The 19,615-nt window shown below is 37.2% G+C and overlaps 1 protein-coding gene across 4 annotated transcripts in view; it reads left to right on the forward strand.

The window, feature by feature from the left end:
* kif26aa (kinesin family member 26Aa) overlaps nt 1-19,615 on the forward strand; it is a 132,385-nt gene that overhangs the window by 80,674 nt on the left and 32,096 nt on the right. For 3 of the 4 annotated variants that reach the window (XM_088648541.1, XM_088648542.1, XM_088648543.1), the window contains one exon: nt 18,932-19,115. In XM_088648541.1, coding sequence (XP_088504667.1) covers nt 18,932-19,115 — 184 coding nt within the window. Of the gene's footprint in view, nt 1-12,671; nt 13,533-18,931; nt 19,116-19,615 lie in introns of those variants that run through there. The other variant, XM_088648544.1, reaches the window with a different exon arrangement.

Genomic DNA, 19,615 nt, shown 5'->3' on the forward strand with positions numbered 1-19,615 from the left:
TTTAAAAGAATAAATTTGAATGGGATTTTGCCTGTCTTGCAGACAGGTAAAAGCTATCAGTAACATGTCTAGCATCATCAGTGTGTAGGTGTTGATGGAGTCACCAATCCATTGCCCAAGGGAGCAACTCAAAACCTTCCTGTCCTCAGGGTCTATTGTTTGACTTCTACCACCAGATGGATCACATCACAGCTTTCCCTCCCCCTACCTCTTTCCAATAAATGGTGTTAATAGTGCTGCTGCCTCCAGCTCTCTCCCCCCATTATCTCTTCTAGGTTTAACAAAACCATTTAAGGAGACAGAAAATCTGGAAATGAACCTTCCAAATTTAAATCCTTCTTTCCAAAACAGTTCCAGGAAGAACTCTGTTCAACTTTCTAAATAAACAGCCAAGTTCCCATACAAGTCTCTTGTAACATCTCATAGTGTCACTTTGTTTTGTTAGTAGGTAAATGCACTCCTAGTCTTACAAACTGCCAGTTACTACTGTTCAGTTGTTAATGTGAAGACACTATGAATATGGCTTCTGTTGATTTTTTAAACATTTGTTTTATACTGAAATCTTTAACTCTCCCAGAATTCTTAATGTTGTATAGTGCAGAAAGTGTTTTCTGCAGCACCTGAGTATTCACTCTCTGAGTGTTTGCCATGGTCAATTTGCATGTGAAAATTAATTTATACATCTTACAGTTAGTACGGTCTACATCACCACTGCATTACACATTAATTCACCTTCCTTTCACTATTCATTCCTTTGATTTATTTTTCATTGTGCTCATTTACACTAGGTAAAGGCAACTGAGGACTAGTATAGTAAACCATTTAAAAATAGTAAGATCTAGCAAAACACAGTGGGAATAAAATGAATTAGTGAAAACTGAGGTAGATTATGATCAATATACAACCTTACCACACATGTATTATTTATTATCGTGTAAAATGGTAGAAGTATGTATATTTACATTTTGTTTTTACCATGGTTTTATACTGGTTGCTCTGAATAACATAATGTTTTCCGTTTTATTTAAACTGGGGAGCTTCAGATTTGGACTATTACATTTGTGTTTTCATGCCTGGAATATTTTTCATTAAGATTACATGTAACATGTAAAGTTATAATTTGGACCAGCATCTTTTCCACATTACATATACATAGATGTAGATTTTAAGGAGAAAGGATCGTTGGCCACCTTTAGGTCACATCCTCATAGTGTGTGAGGTCCAGAATTGCTTCAGGATTTGCAGCAGATTTGTGACATTTGTGACTCTTTCAGATTCAGTTTAAATATCTACTGGATAATGAACAAAGCCATTGGGCTAAATTCGTTTTGGATCTGTCTCCAGCTTACTGTGCAGACATTTAAAGTTGTCTTGTGACCAGCCCTGTAAAATGCAGTACCAGGGTATTACAAACTGTAGGCATCTGAATGAAAAATAAAAATGTATTAAGAGAACTGCAAGAAAATCACAAACTCAATTTGTTCAAATGCGCTCTGGTTTGCAGAGGTAAAGATATACATGACATTTACATCCATTGATATTTTTTTACTTGCCTCGATTGCACCTTTGTGCCGAAAGGAGTGGGAGCAGGTTATTGAAGATTTTAGTAGTGTTTTGTGTGTATGTGGGTGCTGTAGTGGGTAGTAGAAATCCTGCATCTTTAGCAGCATAACTGCTTCTGTTCTTCTCCCTAAGCAGCGGGTCACCAATTCATATTCAAATGGGTACACATGTAAAAGCAATAGGCCTTGGGTGTCCACATTGATTGGGAAATGTCAAGTGTTTTTTGGGCATGTGCTAGCAGTGGGCAGCCATCAGACAGGTCAGTCAGATGCAATACAAAGAAAAGAAGGTCCAGAATGCACAGCATGTTTCCCAGAAGCAAGCATGTTTATAAAAGGGGTGTTTCTTGCAGGAGATACATTAATCTATTTCTCTTCCATTTGCACTGGCATCTAATCCCTTAGATGTTCAGAGCGACAGACTCTGGATTACTTGAGAATCAAAAATAGAAGCTGTGAACGATCTTATACCTTGCCACCTCGCTTTAATATTTGATCCTCCTGAGTGCCAACGTTTGAACAGCCGTTCAAATCAAGGACTCTGGTCTGCTGGCAAAGGCAATCTGTGCAGCCTCAAAAAGTATTTGTGGGTAGCAACTAGAATTTTATGATCCCAGGTCAATCATTTTGTTTCCAGAGTTACAAAAGGTAAAAGCAACGGGGCTGTTGCTGCCTTAAAGCAACAAGGAACTGTAATATATTTTAATGCCAGTGTAATGGGCAGTGGTAAACTATCAATTTTAAAGACAAGAGTGAATTAATCATGGTCAAAGACTGCAGGAAAATGTGTGTAATTTGTAGTTTTAGTGTTGTTCTGTACCTGAAATTCTTTCAATTGAATATGTGACTTGGGACTTTAAAAGGGAAATAACACCCTTTTGGCACATGACTATGAATTTAGTATAAGGGACATGTGCTAAGACAAAATAACCACTGGGTTGTGTTGTTCAAAATATTTGTGTACTTTTAGCAATAGAGGTCGATGAAGTATATTAAAACTGTTGGACACTATTACTGGCAACAAAAAGCACCCTGTCGAGAAGATTTTGTAGAAGGTCTTTTGGTTTAGTTCAGACTGCATGAATCATTATTTGTTGGGCATATTATATTGGTAAGAATTGAATTACCTTTCTGTTATACTGCAGTGAACTCTCAACAGCTTGATATGCTTCTCAAAAATTGTTGACTTCATAAGCTTAAAAGATCTTCCCTGAAGTACTATGACGAGTCCTGCATTTCACATTGCCAAGTCTTTGAGAAAGCCAGGTGATTAAGTGCAACCATCATTATGGAGAGATGGCAAATGACACCCTCTCCTGCCAAACAATTGCCAAAAGAAGAGAAAAGGTTTGTTCTGAAAGCAAATAAGCTTTTCCCTGACATTATGCATTTTATATAAGCAATTTAGCTGAGGAATCAAGGGAGAGTTGTATCCAACACTGCAAAGTACTACCCTTGAATTTATGTAGTGCTCACTTGGCACATGAAATACAAATGTTAATCCAGTTGAATCTGCTGTTTGCTTTTGGCTAACTTCCCGTTCAGCTTATTTCTGCTATGTAACCAAAGCTATGCCAGCCAGACATAGTGACAGGATTTTAGACAAGGTGTTGTGCAGTTACTAAGGCACAATTAAGGTACATAACTCCAATGCTTTGTCCTTTAAAGGGGAAAGGTACAGTGATGCCCACTGTATTTGATTAAAAGCTCTTTCAATTGCAGGTCGTCGCGGTGCTTTCTTAGTGAATGATGGCCCCCACTGGTGAGAAACATCGCTACCCATTGTGTCAATCCTCTGTAAATGTTTTTGTACCATTGTAAGGACCCAATCTGAATGATGGTAACTGTAGTTGTCAAGGCTAGCCATAAAACAATACACAGGACTCTTGTTTTGGGCTTTTGCAAAGCTATGCCATTGTGCAGTAGGCTTTATATTTGCTCTTGTAGTGTTCAAATTTGTTGAGCCATTCTCTTATTGTGTCGATCTGCTTCCTTCAGGGTACATGATTGCCTGAGTCTCCTGCATGCAGGAGACCTTTCACTGTTTTTTCACGACTGTTTTATCTGTGATTGACAATACAATATGTCTATATAAGGTTTTTATTGGTACAGTGCATATTACATTAGAAAACCATACTATTTACTATTGTCAAGCTTGTCATCCTCTGAAGTATTTACCTAATCTCTGCTTAAATGAATTAACCTCCACCTCCAACCTTCTTTTTTTGCTTTCTGACATTTTGGCTGAGGACTTGAGCACTGAGCTTGTTAGAATATCAATGAAGCTGAAAGTCAGGCTGTTGAGTCGGATTGCTGTGTTGTGAAGAGGGGAACAGGAAGATATAAGTACTGAGGCAGAGGAAAGTTGTTTTACTTTCATCAGGGGAGTTGGCTCCGATTAATTTGGTTCTGCTTGGCTTAGCATGCTGCCAAAATGCCAGCAATTCCAATTATACAAGTATGTATTTGGTATTGTACAGAAAGAGTGAGAGAGAAAGGCAATAGGGTATTGTGTTTATTAGAGCCGTGACATATGGGGAATAGCGCCACTGCTTCAAGGTAAAGAGGGGAAAATAAAAATGAAAGAGCTTGTGTGATTTATTTCGTCTGTTCCCAATTCATGCAGATCGTCTGGAATGAAGTGGATTATTTCCTGTAATCAGTCTGTGTCCTGCCACATGAGACCCCAGAGTCCCAATTTCAGAATTCAGCCATCTGAACAGTTAATGCTATTATGTCTGGGCGTGCGACTGTTGTAACAGGAGATAAGATAAGGTGAGAGTTCTATACCAGGATTCAAATGAAAAATAAAAAAATAGTATGTTATATTAATCGCTCCAATTTCTAACCACTTCATCCACTACAGATACATGGAGAACAGGTGCCTTTCCCGCCAAGCAACAGGCACAAGGCAGGGTAAACCCTGGATGGGACGCTAGTCCATCACAGGGCACTAGTATGTTATATGCCGCTTAAAAATGGAAAAATAATAAAATTAAATTTTTGATGCTCATTTCTCATACTAAGCTTTTATCTCCAACACTATTTTTCTAACACTTAAATGGTTTTAAATTCCATCTCTGTAGCACAATCTCCTGATATCCATGATGTAAAGCAAGAGGAGACATCCTGTCCATCCTTTCTGATTTTGGTTGAAACCATAGATATCAAAACCTATGTCCTTACACCTAAATGTCCCCATCTACACACCATTTTATTCATGTACCTCAATTGGATATCCCTCTTTTGTATGTTGTCTATTGACTTGGATATAGATCACAGATTAAAAAACACATGTAGGCCCCCTGTCTTGTCTTTCGAAGGTATGCTCGACCAGCCACTGATTAATCAGTCACAAATGTTCCCAGCAGCTATCGAACTGTTTGTTGTGATAGCCCGAGCAGACTGCACAAATAAATAATCGCTAGGTGTCATCCCCACTACAAAATGATTAATGAGGGATGAGAAGACTTCTCTCTCTCACTTCTCTTTTTTTTTTGTTTGCCAGTGATTAATTAGGCAGGGCTGCAATGTTGCAGCCCACATGGACATGGGGTTAAACTGTTTTGTCTTTTTAATTTAAAAGGTATCAGAGGCGCTGATTATAGACCCACTAGCCTTCAAAAGTCAGATTTCCACAGGGCTGTTGCAAACAGGCAAAGGTTTTTGTTGCATGTCTGAAAGATTTCCCAGTCAGAGTGCTCCTGTTGCCATCACAGTGACTTACAAAGCAGACATTACCTCTCTCTTGGAAGGTTTCGCATACTTCTGTTCTACTGTGGCAATAAAGGGCAGACAACTGTAACAGCTGAGAAATTCACTTGAGCAAAATGGCATAATTTAAAGGATCAATGACATATCTTGTGAATAAACTTATATTTGTGCATGCTGTTTAGTTTTTGATTACAGGGTGTATTCCATAAAATTTTGTATTATATTAAAACCAAAGGTGAAGATTTAATGTTTACTCTAAACTTCAAAAGCCAACCTAGGTGATATTGTCTGTTTTAAACTTCAAGCATTTGGAAAAACCTGTTAACAGGACATGATGCAACAATGAGTACCGAAGAGATGAACATTGCAGTAAGAAATCCAGGATGAGATAAAAGACCATGTTAATCTCAGTTAGTGGCACTAAGGGAAGTGAAGCAATAATATACATTTAAGAAAGGAAACTGGTAATTTCTCAATTGTCAGCTGTGAAGTATTAATGCAAATGGAACTCATTTCCTATTTGAGCTTCAGTGAAAGAACCCAGGCAGTATAATTAACCGTGATTCCTTTTTTTTCTGTAATTTTAAACCAGATGGGCCATTTCTGTGGTGGGAGGGCTACAGTAGGCATTAACTGTAGGACTGCTTTGCTTTTTGGCCCTAGCCTCGTTTTTTTTTTTGTTGTGCTTTCTATTTAGAGGGCAAAGGCGATATTTAAGCCAAGTTGGCTAACAAGTCAACCTGAAGTTTTAAAGTCTCTTCATGCGTTTTACTCAGTAGGGCTTAAGGAGTTTGGGGAAGCTTCATTGTTTGAAGGTCTATGTGTGCACTGAGAGGTAATTAAGGAAACAATGAACAAATGCAGCATATAGAATAATAGCATACGTGACCTTTTCTCCCTCACATCTTTCTAAAAGTTAGCAAGTTTTTAAGAACAGCATAACCCACAGGCTGCATTACTTGCTTTTGTAAAAGAAATACAACACCCCATATTAAAAAAAATGACAAACATGAGATTTTTAAAGGAAATTTCAGTACAGAAGCATAAGTTCAGATGGAGTGCTGGCAAAGCAGATCTTATTATGTTTGTAATGAGGGTTTTGTTCAGAATGAACAATGAGAGATTTTCAAATAAGACACTTTTTAAACTCAACATGAAGGATATTGATGGAAAGCCTTGAAATTCCAGAATATCAAAGGAAGGTATAGAAATACAACAGTTTATCAAACTACTTGAGTACCTCTGTTTAAAAGCTGTTTGTCCCTGATCATGGTTTCTGATAGCTAGTGCACATAAGCCATAAAACACTCTCATTTTAAATTTCAAATGGAGGGAATGTGTAGCTGAAAGTCAAAATACTAATACTTTCCCTACCTCTCTTTTTTCTTTAAAAAAAGTGAAATCCTTGTCTTTTGCTTTCAACTTAGTGCTTGCTCAGACCATGAAAGAAATATCAAGCGTTGCTATGAACCTGGTTCATATTGCTCCCATCTCAATTACACAAGTGTCTTATTATTGCAAAACAGATGCTATTACTCAATCTACTGATCTTGCAACAACATTCTGGGTCTGTGCATCTATTCATTCAGGTCAGCTGAATATTAGCTTTTTAAAAAAGAAAAAAAAGTGTCTTCAAAAATTTGAAGAAATAAAAACATACTGACTCAAAGAAATTGACTGCATTGTCTTTAGTTTAAATGTCCTTTCACACATGACCTGTTGCATGTCTACAAAAAAGTGCTCTTTATCCTATTGATTAATTCACTGAAAAACTATACAGATGCATTAGCAGCTTCTGGAATATTTTGGATGTCTTCTCATTTCTTCCATTTTTTAATGTATTCAGCTAATGTTTTGCCCTTTGAATGAAAGGAGAATATTGTTTTCCAAAGAGAACTAATCAAGACCATCTTTTGGAGATTCTTTAGTTATCTCCACTTTGATTTGTTTCCAAAATCAAATTTCCAGTGCTGAATGAAACAACTATAAGGGGATTTTTAGAACTTTATTGCCAGTGGGACTATGCACGGAGAGCAAGAATTCAGTCTTATTGCGTTTATACAGTTTGGTAAAGAATTATGTACTGGTAAATTAATTCTCATACTAAAATTAAATAAACAGTATTGAAACCTATGGTTCCTTCATCTTACTTTCAAACTGCAGTATGTCTTTTTGCCTTTGATTTCAATTAAGAGTGTTTTCCTTTTAGACTCCAACTGTTTCATTTATTTTAAGACAACAGGGGATTCCTGCCCCATTGCAACTTGGGAATAAAGCAATTCCAAGTTGACTCCAGTGTGGCTTTAGCAATCATATTACTGTGTTCATTTCTCAGGCAGAAAATGATTTACCTTAATTCCTGTGGCTTCCAGCTGGCATCTAGCCAGGCAGTCCTGTCTACACTAGATGCAGCAGTTAGGTGGCAGTGTGCAACATTCTCTCACTTTTGGTACCTCATAATCCCTATTTTCTTATTTCACACCACATGCAGTTACAGATGAATACTAATAAGATCACAAGAGATTACATGTAAAAAAACGCTTCCGCATTTTGACCCCTTTCAAACTGTCTAGAATTGACAGGACAAATTTGTTGAATTACAGTATGTCTTTTGCATTTGAAACACCAACAGTGATTTTTTTTTGTTTAAAATAAAGTATGCCGAGGCTGTCTTTTCATTTCTTTCCAGTTGTTTAAAGCAGGGGTTACTTGTATGCTAAACTGTAAGATAACCAATTTAATAAGTCTATAACAAATTCAGATTTGGTGTCAATTGTTTGTACAGGCTTACATTCATGTGACCACATAATACTGTAACTCATTGTTTCTGGTGAAGATAATACAGTTCCCTACAAAATGTGATCATTGAAAAGGGTTGAATTAATGTACAAGATACACTATGTTCTATTTGTTACTGGTCTGAATGTTTGCCCTTTCTATGAATATATGTTAGATGACTTCTGTTGGTGGAGGATATGTTTACCCCTAGATGTTATTTATATTACTGTTATCTTCTGTGAGAAGAGAATGAAGTCTCTAGAGCACCTTAAAAGACACTTCAAATAAATGGGAAAGATTTTAAGTGAAAAGTGGTTTTCATGACTTCTGATAAGGAAAGATAGAGAAAAAGAGTGAGAGATTTTTCCCCCCATTTTTCATTCTTGTAGTTGAGTTGGTTAAGCACGAGTAGTCTGTAAGTAAGTCTGTCTTAAAGTGGACAGCTTAGCAGTAAAACACTCCTTCTTGTTAAGAGCCTTAAAAGATAGCTGAGAAGTCCTTATGAGGCTTCCATTAAAATGGGATTGAAGATAATTACCACGCAGAATGGATTCCTAGATACACATATGGAAAATGAGAGCAAAGGAAAGACAAATGTTGATGTACTTTCATTTTCAGCCAAGTCTTCACTTCAGATTTGCTTGCATTGCTGCTGAAGAATCTTTTCCAATAGATGGTGCCATAGATGAGCTCACTAAGAAGAACTGTCACACAGATAAGACATTCTAGTCTGGACTTTTTTCTCCAGGAGCTTTTGATGTTACATTTGTAGGACAAGCATTGAACTGTTGTGATAAATTTTACAAGGAAAGGGGTTAAATGAAGGGCAAACAGTTTTAGAGTCGCAGATAATTTTTTGTTTTAAAGTGGGCAGTGAAATTTCTGCATAAACTGATCTGTAGCTTGTTTCCTCCATACAGTCACACCCATGGTCAAAGTGCGATAGCATGGAAAGTAGGCCTTATTTCAGATTTCATGGAAGTGATTTACTTTGTGTTTATGGAGCATAACATGCCATAGCACAAAGCAATTCAAGTGAGCTCTCTCAGTGTGTAGTAATAATTTTAGATATGAGGTTAAGCTAGCTACAGTATACTATATCCAGCACAGAATGCCATTTTTAGAGATGCTATTTTTACATCAAAGCACCATTCTTCACACATTTTACCCATACTTTGGCCTCAGTTTGACACATGCCAAAGCCATGAACAGGGAAGCTACTTTCATAAGTAAAATCATCCTGTTCCCACAGTACACATTATTTAAAAGCAGCTATCCTGTCTGACCTCAAGATCATTCCATATTCATCACAGCAAGGGTAATGCATGCATGTATATCACTTAACATACATTAGTCCAAAGCTGTCAGTGCTGTATCAGCAATAAAAAGATAGACGATAAAAACTTCTTTTATATAAAGTAAATGATTAAACAAAGAAAAGGGAGAAAGTCAAGGGCAAGAAAAATAAAAAATCTATGTTTTGGCAAGTGGATGTTAAAAATATTTTAAAATGTGAGTATTAAATTGTGTTTTATTAACAGTGCCTTAACCTTAGCACTAAATCTTATCCATATACTTTTGTAGCCCTCTGAAGCAAAAAGTGACATCATCTTTCAAACTTAAAGTGTGATGTCATATTCAATTAATCACTTGCGAAGCATTCATCAGTGACCTTAACCTAAGACTCTTCATGAGCCAATGTCATTTTGTAAAAGATGCAAGACTATGCCTTTATTCTCTCAAGCAAAATGCTCAATAGTTGGTTTTGTTTAAACATTTAAATTTTGTTTTAGTTGAGTAGAACATATAAGCATCTCAAGAAAATTTGTAATGGTTCTTTGACTTTCATTGGACATACCTTATAAGGGAACATAAACACTTTTATATTATTATCATTATTATTATAAGCAGCGTTACTGTATGTTCACCTGCATTTGAATAAGTCCTTTCATACTTGTTGGGAAGTAAAGGCTTTGTCTTAATTACAATATTTAATTCCTGCAATTATTGCAGAGAATCTGGAGATCTGGAACACATTATTTTCTGATAGTATTTTAAAATATATTTGCGAATTTATGCAGACACGTATGAATAAATGCTTAAAAGATAACATTAATATTGTATATGTGTAATGTCTATGCAGGAGAACTAGTCTCTGCTACACTAGAAAGGTTTAATCTAAATTACAACATTGTTATGCTATTTGAAACTTGTTTGATACACTAAAGGAGCACGCCAAGAAGGTTAAACAGAATGACACAGTAATCTTAAATCTGCCTCTTAAATATTTAACATGGTTTAGACAACATTATTCTCTATATACCAAAGGCCATCAATATGTTTCCTATTACCCTTTGACAGGATTAAGGTTATAGCTACTTCAGTGATGCACATGCAAACTGCTTTTTTTGCTCTGTTAATGTGAACTTGACAGAGCTGTAGTCTTAAGTTAGAAATACTTTACAATTTCACCCCCTTAGTCTTTCTTGTAGTGCATATGTGCCATTGCTTCCAACTTAATTTGGTGTCCTCAAATGAGTCAAAGGTACTCAAGCCACTCTTTCAATGTGACGGCCACCCTGCTGCATGAAAATCCTTTTGTATTTGAAGTACTGTGTTCACCTAAGAAGCTCTGGGCTCTTAGCTTCTACAACCCTGCCTTAAATGTAGGCAGAAATATGCCTGGCGTATTTAACTTAAGAGCTTAAGCTTTTGAAAAGCTCCTTAAAACCCCATTGCGTCTGTTCATGTGCACATGGGTAGAAGGTGGGAGCTGCAAAATCTGTCCCCAGCATTGTTTAATTCTGTCAAATTGACCATTATTAGCATAAGGATTCGCTGGAGACTTGATTTTCTTTTCAGGCAAATGAGGCAGTGATTGGATATTTATCCAGGGCAGAAGCAAGGTCTTTGGAGTAATATAGGCTGATATCAGCTTTTCGATCAGCTCTGGTTTGAATGGCTAGACCGCTGTTATCTTGTCTGAGGGGAGAAGAAGGGAAAGAAAAGGAAATGTCAAGGATAGTAAATGGAACTAACATGGTAATTAGCCTGAAGGCTGCTCAGCAATTGTTAAGGAGAGGTTGTGGAGGTGGGGGTGTGGGGGGCAGAGACAAATTTTCACAAACAAGCTAATAGGAGTTCTCGCTAATGACTGTCTGGGCAGTGGAATTTTTCTTGCTAATTTGACAAACCCTGAAAAGAGCCAGCAAGATTATTGACACCAAACCAACTGCTGGCTTTGGAAATGTGCATCACCCACCCCCAAGCTATATATTCAGTTGTCCATTCTGCAGCTGAGGAAGCATTTGCAGGCTATGCTTTTATTTTACACCTATTTATTTATATATATTAAAATCATCAGGGACTTAATTTGCCATGATGGGCTGACAACATTGCATCCTAACCTTGGAGGATAGATTGCTTTGGCAACTAGTTGCTCTCTGGAAGTAGTGTTTCAGTACTTCAGTGTTTTAGTGACTTCTTTGTATCCTGTCATAAGGAACAGTGATTACCAGCAGTTTTGCCTCATGTTATATGACAGGTCAGAGTGGATGGTCTTCATAGAGTTCATATTAATCAGCACTTTTGTTTCAGTTTAGTCGCAATGCCATTGAATAGCTGTTTTTTCCAGGGTGAATCTAATGCCGTTTGGGCATTAGTGCTTGTTGCAGAGGGGTATTTCAGACCTAATTGGTAATTGTTTCAGGGACCTTTGTAGAAAAATCGATGTGGATTACACTTATTAGATATCATCCTTAAAAAGAGAAGAGTGGGTTACATGGGATAGAAAAAAGCATTTATGTATAGACTTGAAGAGAATATAATTCTAAAAGCTCACCATTTTAATTGAAAACACTTCTTTGTTGTGATTTGCCCTACAAATTGTTAGATGCATCAAGATTGAATGTTATGCCGCATCCACATTGCATTTGAAATTTCTATTCAATGTGCAAAAATTAGGATCTATGCCTGGCTTACATGTAGAAAGCTTCATTAGGCACAGTTAGAGAGTTGAACTGCTGCCAATTGCAGAGATTTAGAAAAGCTTGTTTTTAAATATGCAGTTCTGAGATGCAAAGATATCTTTTTCATATTCACTGGCTGTCTCTATGCTGGCATTGTTGCACTTTGTCTGTCTTTCTGTCTCTTGGTGTTCATGTCCCTTTGTCTGCCTACAAACCATTCATCTATCTGAGCTGCCATTTGTCTGTCTTTCCATATTCTTTCTCAGTCATTCTGCTTTTACTTTGTTTTTTTCATATAACAGGAAAAGTCTGTCACAGATCATCTGTTTCACTAGTCTATCTACATCTATCAGTCTTGCTATCTTTCTATAATTAATAGCCTTAACTTATTCATCTGTCTAATTACATCCTAGACAGGCAAACACACACACACATACATGCCCTATGCATACACGCTATTCAAATCTCTTTGAAGTCCAAGACAACGGAATAAGAAGGGCTCTTTTTCGGCTTATAAACTATTCATAATGAGCATTCCCTTGTAAGCATACACTGGAGGCAAGGACTCGTTGATCGCATATCACCAGTATATTGATACCTCAGCTGCCAGCAGGGAAAAAAAAGGGGCTGGGCTGTTGGGAGACGTGAGGACAGCTGCCAGGATTTTCAGCAGCACAGAGCAGGAATTTTTTTTTTCCTTCCCGGAGGATTCAAGGCAGGCTTTCTGTGTTTTTTTTTCTTTTTTTTTTGTCTATAAGCTGCCATTGAGGTGGAGCCACACAGCTGGGGGAAAACATAAGGTAGAATCCTCAGCCTGGCTTGTGGGCTGAGTAAAGAAGGGTAAAGCAGGGAGGATTACCGTCCGCTCCTGTCAATGCTCAGGAGAGGCAGGTGTGTCGAGAAGGAAAAAAAGCTGGTTTTGCATTTGGAAGCACAAGAAGATTCGGTTGAAGACGGAGAAGCAGCCCAAGGTGGAGAAAAACGGGACAGCTATAGACAGCTGCAGGGGGAGAAACTTTTTTTTGGGGGGGTGGAAAATGAGAGGAACATGCACTTAGCTTTTCCTTGAGGAAGATAGCCGCAACTTTCAACCACCCTCTGCTTCTGCCTGCGGTTTTGCCGCACTAGTAACTTTTCAAGAGCTCCTTCAGTCCTCCTCTTCAGAGTCGGTTCCCTCCTGCGGCTGACACCTCGTCGCTTGCCACTGTTGCAATGTCTCCGGCTTTCTTTTGTCAATCGCAGCGGTTTGTCACAAGTCGGCGTGTAATCAGGCGGAAACCTCGATGATTGCAAGTGGAATAAAGTGGACCCCCCCTGACCCTGCCAGCAGCTCCCCTGCTTCCCTTAACCCTAATCTAAAACGCACCCTCAATTTTTCTAGCTTTATAATTTGTTCAGCACGTGCAGAATAGTGGGGTAACCAGAAAAAATGGATGGAAAAGTTAAGGTTTATGAGTTTCATGGTCAGTCCGGTTATGAACACTAACTAGATGATGGATTGGAGAGATCTGTAAGTACAGCCTTGCTTTTTATATCTCTTTCCTTCTCTTTCATTCACTCCTTTAATTTATGATAGGTTCCTGTTATCCATTTGCAACAGTTTTCTCTGTGAGCTTTCGATAATTGTCATTTTTTATATTTCAAAAGGAGATTTTAAGGGCATGTACAGCCTAATCAGTAGCAGATTAACCTTTTTTCCCCTTTGAGGCTTTGAATAGATTTGTGTTCAGCTTTCTCATTTATGTCAGTTATATATATATAGAATCTAGTTCTATGTATAATCAATGTGTGCACATCTATTTTATATAGAATTACATATATGATTGCATAGATATTTTTATATTTGTGTCTAATGCAAACATAAAAGTGTAGCCATTATGGTTTACTCATTTATTAGCAGTAATCAAAGCCAACTCTTTCACCTGCTGGATGTGAAAACAGTGACAAGCAATTCTTTTTCCGATTAATGCATTTATGCTTTGATATGCCTGGTAGCTGTTGCTGTCTCTCTGGGTGTTGCTGTGGTAAATGAAATGCATTTAACACAAAAATGTGTCTAACAATTTCAGGGAATCACAATTTCATTATAGACTCAATAAGCTTGTTGATATTTCCCTTATCTAAATGAGTGTTTGTGCCAGTTCTGTTCAACATATGACTGAATTTTGACTTCAGTTTACACGATGTGTGGCATTCTGTGTGCATGTATGTTCTTGAATTAACTAAGTGTGGTTCTGTTTTTCCTTTGGAAGCAAATGAGCTGATTGTAGAGAGGCTTTGTCTGCCTGACTGAGCAGTAGATATGCAGAAACTGTCCTAATGCACCCTGCTCCCTTTCACACAAGCTCCCCTGAGAGCGTCGTCCTGTACACTTTCTAGAAGCAATAATTATTTCATCAACCTTTCATGTATTCCTTGATTGTGCTCTGGGATGCAGCTCCAGGAGATAGAAGGCTGAAATTCTGGAAGGCATTTGGCATCTAAATTACTGGGGGTAGGTCACTAATGAGCCAGAGCACAGGTTCTCAAGTAAAGTGTGTATGCACACACACAAACACATACAGACATGCCAGTTTTGGTAATTGGCATACAAGAAAATCCTGTTTAAATCAGCGACACTAGAAATGGACAGGATGCAGAACAAAAGCACCCACCCCCTACAATCTTTCTGTCTCTTAAGGTCTTAAATTTGGCAGTTTTGCAAGTCTGTTCTAATCAGGATTTTATTTCAGTCACACAAGAGTGTCTGGCAATGGAATTAGCAGGAGCAATTCTTCAAATATTCGCAAAGCTTTAGTGTGTGAGGTTTGCTGTGTTTAACGAGATCCTCTGTATGTGTGTGAGATTAAAGATCCAGAAATATGTTTCACGATTCTATGCAGAATGGGAATGATATGCTGAGAAGTGAAGCCATTGAATGGGTTAAAATTGTATAATTTCAGCTTGTTTGTGAAGATGATTGCGGACACCAGTTGAAGTCAGTCTGTGTAGTTGCAAGTGCATACAGTGCCCCTGCTGGTTAAATGTAAACCTGATCATTCTTATCAAATGAATACATTACAAATACAATGTTTGACTAGTCAAATGCCACTTAAATGTACTTTGCAATTTAATTTACATTTGTATATAGATTGTTGATTTTATTTCTGCCTCGGTTCTGATTCAATGTGTATTTAGTTGAAGTGGAACCACATCTAATTATTTATTGTTTGTGTACATATTTTTCTAATTGTGCATTTTAGTGAAAAAGAAATGAATGCAAAGTATTTTAGAATATTTAAAGCAGATTTACAGTTACTCACAGATTAATCCTGTAAATGATTTTTAAAATATTTTGTACATTAGTTCCTTAAAATGTGATTAAATGGATCATAATACATAAGAACATCAGAAAGGTTACAAATAAAAAGAGGCCACTTGGACCATCTAGCGGTAGTAGCTAATTGACCTGGACATTTCATCCTACATTTGTTTTAGAAAACCTAGAGCATCGGCTTAAACATGGTTGGATAGACTCCCACAAGCCTTTGTGTACAAAATACTGTTGTTCTTAGTTTTAAATGCATTTCCCTGTAAATTCCTCTTGTGTTGTGCTGTTGATGTTTAAGAACTCCCAACAGGTTGATTTTATCAGAGCCTTGAGCTGAATACTCATGTTCAAGTCTGAATACTAGAATCATGTTGCACATAGTCTTCTCTGATGAAGACGATAAAAAGGTCAGTTCTCTTGTAAATATAGTATGTGCCTTTGAGGCTGTGAATGTGTTCGGTTGCTCTTTGTTGGACCAGAGCAGTGACATTTTTTAATATTGTCCACTTCTTTTTGAATTTGCTTGACACCTTTCACCATATTTCCTGATCATCATATTTTGATTTTACTAACTATAGCCAAATCTGTATAGAGGTCATATGAATTATAAAGAGCAATGGTCCTCACACAGATCCCTGTGGTACTTTACATTTTGTTAACTTTGACAGCCTGTGGACAGCAGTAAAATATCATCAGTGTATGGAGATTTGTTTATCTTTTTTTCACTTAATATTATTTAATATAATAATAATAATAATGATAATAATAATAATAATAATTAATAATTGCTAACACTTATATAGCACTTTTTTGGACACTCCACTCAAAGCGCTTTACAGGTAATGGGAACTCCCCTCCACCACCATCAATGTGCAGCATCCACGTGGATGATGCGATGGCAGCCATAGTGCGCCAGAACGCTCATCACACATCAGCTATTAGTGGAGAGGAGAACAGAGTAATGAACACTTATTTAACTATTAAAGTTTTCTTAGGGTGTCTTTTCTATTCTTTTTTTAACCTTGCTTGAGTTTTAACTTTCTTTCTCCTATTTAGTTGGAAATTCTTTGTATGCAATCCACTGTGCTGTTACATCTCTCCATTGTTCTATTAATTGTATATGAAACTGAACAGTGCATGCAAACCAGGCTTTGGGAAGTACTTTTGAAGACAAATGCAATATGCTGCAAGTTACCTGATTTATTTGTAAAATTTGAAATTCTGTAAAATAAGGATGATGAAACTTTATCATGGTTGTTTTTTTCATGCAAAAAAAAACTTTAAATGTGTTCTGAAGATGCTAGTGCATTTCCTAATTGACATGTATCTATGGATACATGTAGGGTTTCATTTGCCATGATTTTTTTCTCTGTAGACTCTGTAGACCCTTTTAGTATATCTGTGATTTTGCTTTATTTCTTAATCATTCCCTCTATCATTCCTATAAGAATTCAAAACAATATGCTCATTATGGTAAGTATTTAATATTCTGAGAATCATACAAGCTAAAGGGTAACTGCCTACTGAAGAAAGGTTGCTCAACACTACAATAGCTGGCAGTGTTTGCTTGAGCATGACATCTTGACTCACTCAATTGATTGTGTGGCCATTATGACTTGACCACCATTTCCTTCAGCAGGATAGTGTTTTGTCTTAATTACATTGTCTGACCGCACTGTGATCTAGTGTATATCTTATGATGCACATTGTTATACACCCACATTGTGGTTTCCTAACTGAAATTTGCACAACTATTAAGGTGCTTTCTCTAAATAATTAAAAAAGGGACTACCACAGCCCACCTCCACACACATTCAGCCTCTGTAAGCCAAAGAGAGAGTACATCCTTCATCCGACTTTACAAGACCCATTATTCTTCCATATTTAATGTATGTGACAGAATTATTATATTATTTATTATTTAGCATAAATCCAGCTTCTATGCAGTTTTCTGGAAGCCCAAGTAGCTCATGATTTGTGGAATTATTCATGTATTTCTGTATTTTCAAAGACTTAACAAGAAAGGCCAGAGATGCACCCTGGAGTCTGGTCTCCTGTTGTCTTTTGCTCAGCATTTTCATTAGTACTCTTCAGAGGTGCGCTAAACAGGATGGAGGCACTATGCCACAAAAGGCAAGATTAATGTTCAAAAGTCTTATTAGACCGAAAACAAATTAGAAAAGTTATTTTGTCCATTACAGCCTCTTTTAAAGGTGTGTTTTAGAGCTTCTTTTTCATGAACTCTCATAACTGATAAGAGTACAGAATACTTCACTGAATGTATATGTATATGTATATGTGGAATTGGATTAAAACATGAAACTCTTGTCGGTCCTCCTAATTTGGATTGGATAAAATAATTTTCTCTCCATACAACACAACCTACACAACCTCAAAAGCACTAAAGACAAAGTGTCCATATATTTTATGTTAAATTCAGACTTGTAAGAGATCTCCACATAAATTTTAAAAAGCATGCGTTTGTTTACATTCCTTGTCCCTATCTGGGCCTGTGCTGACTGAAGGAATGTCATAATGTCTCTGAGGATAATTCCAGAGATTAGAGCATATCTCTTTTCAAAACATGATCGCCCAGGTGTTTTGTTTGGCCTCTCTCATGATGTGGTGAAATTATTTCTTTTTTCAAAACGCCGTCTCTTTGATTTCCCATTAACCATTTTGGGGGCCACATCTGCTAAAGCAGTTTAAGAAAAAGTTACTGCCTCATTGAAACTGCTCTGAGAAGGAATTAAGTGGGTCTCCGTCTGGCAATACATGCCTATCCATATCTGCAGATATGAGTCTCCTGGTGATGTCTTTGGATGAAATTTGATTAGAATGAACTGAGCTGCTTTGTTAAACAGGCTGTGATGACAATGAACAGCTGTTCTGCTGATGAAAACATTGACGTTGCTGTTTGTCGCTAGATTAGGGCAACATGTATCTAGTGCATGACAACTAAGCTTCATGATAGATATGTGATTTATGGTTTTTTAGTTTGGTTTGTCATTTCAGCAGAACTGACAGTTGGACTATATTTCCATGCTGTTGCCATAGATACAATATCTGATTGTCAGGAATAAGAAAACAAGAACTCCCTTGTGCTTTTTCCTTTTTAGACTAAGTAGTAATATGGTATAATTGGGTGTGCATACATTTTTAGGCACTTAAAATGTCTAACAAGGTGTTAATTACTGATTTCATAAAACAAAGTAGAGTGCTATTTTTGCACATTTTTGTAAAAAGAAAATAAGGTATTCTTTTTATGTAAGAGAGGTTCATAGTATCCTTTTACTTGTTTATGTTTATATGTTCTATTCTGCTATTTTATTCTCAACTGGTAGTACACTGAAAGATAAATTTATCTTACCCTTAGTTTCTTGTGAAAACGTCTATTCCCGTCTTCTGAAACAGTAGGGTAGTGATATCTATAAAAGAAAATAGGGATGCTTTGAGTCTTAAAGGATGCTTTATTTAATTAAGAAATTAATTAATTAATCCACTAAGCTGTCTCTTAAAGCCAGTTTGTCCATTGAATAAGACATTAAGAAGCCCCTCTGTGGTGATATCTCACCTGTTTGTGTTTTTGTTCCATACAGGGCAGCACAGAAGCTGAATCTTTCATCTAAGCGCAAGAAGCACCACCCACCTTTGGCTCATTCCCAGGAGGCCTCTGTCTACCCAACCAGCTTCAGCGCAATCCTCCAGTTGTCCCCTCCCCCTGCACCACCATGCCTTCTCAGAGCTGTGTCAAAGGTCAAGGACAACCCAGGAATTGGAAAGGTAAAGTTTTTTTTTGTATTGCCTCCTTTTGTGGACCTTGAAGTCACTTAGAGATTTCCATATTCATGCAGGCAAACACAGAGGCTGGTATGTCTTGAATGTGATGGAAACAACTCGTATAGAATCGGAATCATAGCGTACTTGTCCATTGTTCCCTGCAAAGTGTCCTTAAACCCTAGTGTACATTAATTATTGTGGTTCTTCATGTAAACATATTTTCTTATGTTCATCTTGGATCTTCATGTGTCATTAACAATGTAAAGACTAGGGATTTCAAACGACAACCATGGAAAAAGTGCAATTTTAACTTAAGCCACCTTCGTAAAACCACTGAACAATAACAGATATGTTGTCCCCTATTAGAAGGGTGAGAGCACATGTTGCCAAATAAATCCATATTTAGTAAAGGAACAAGTCATAGGTTTATTCCATGCTGAAAAGCGATGAGAGAAAACACAATGTTTCGGCTGTGAAGCCTTCTACAGGTGTGAGACCTGAAG

The sequence above is a fragment of the Lepisosteus platostomus genome, chromosome 10, assembly GCF_059453375.1.
Source record: "Lepisosteus platostomus isolate fLepPlt1 chromosome 10, fLepPlt1.hap1, whole genome shotgun sequence".
Lineage (NCBI taxonomy): Eukaryota > Metazoa > Chordata > Actinopteri > Semionotiformes > Lepisosteidae > Lepisosteus > Lepisosteus platostomus.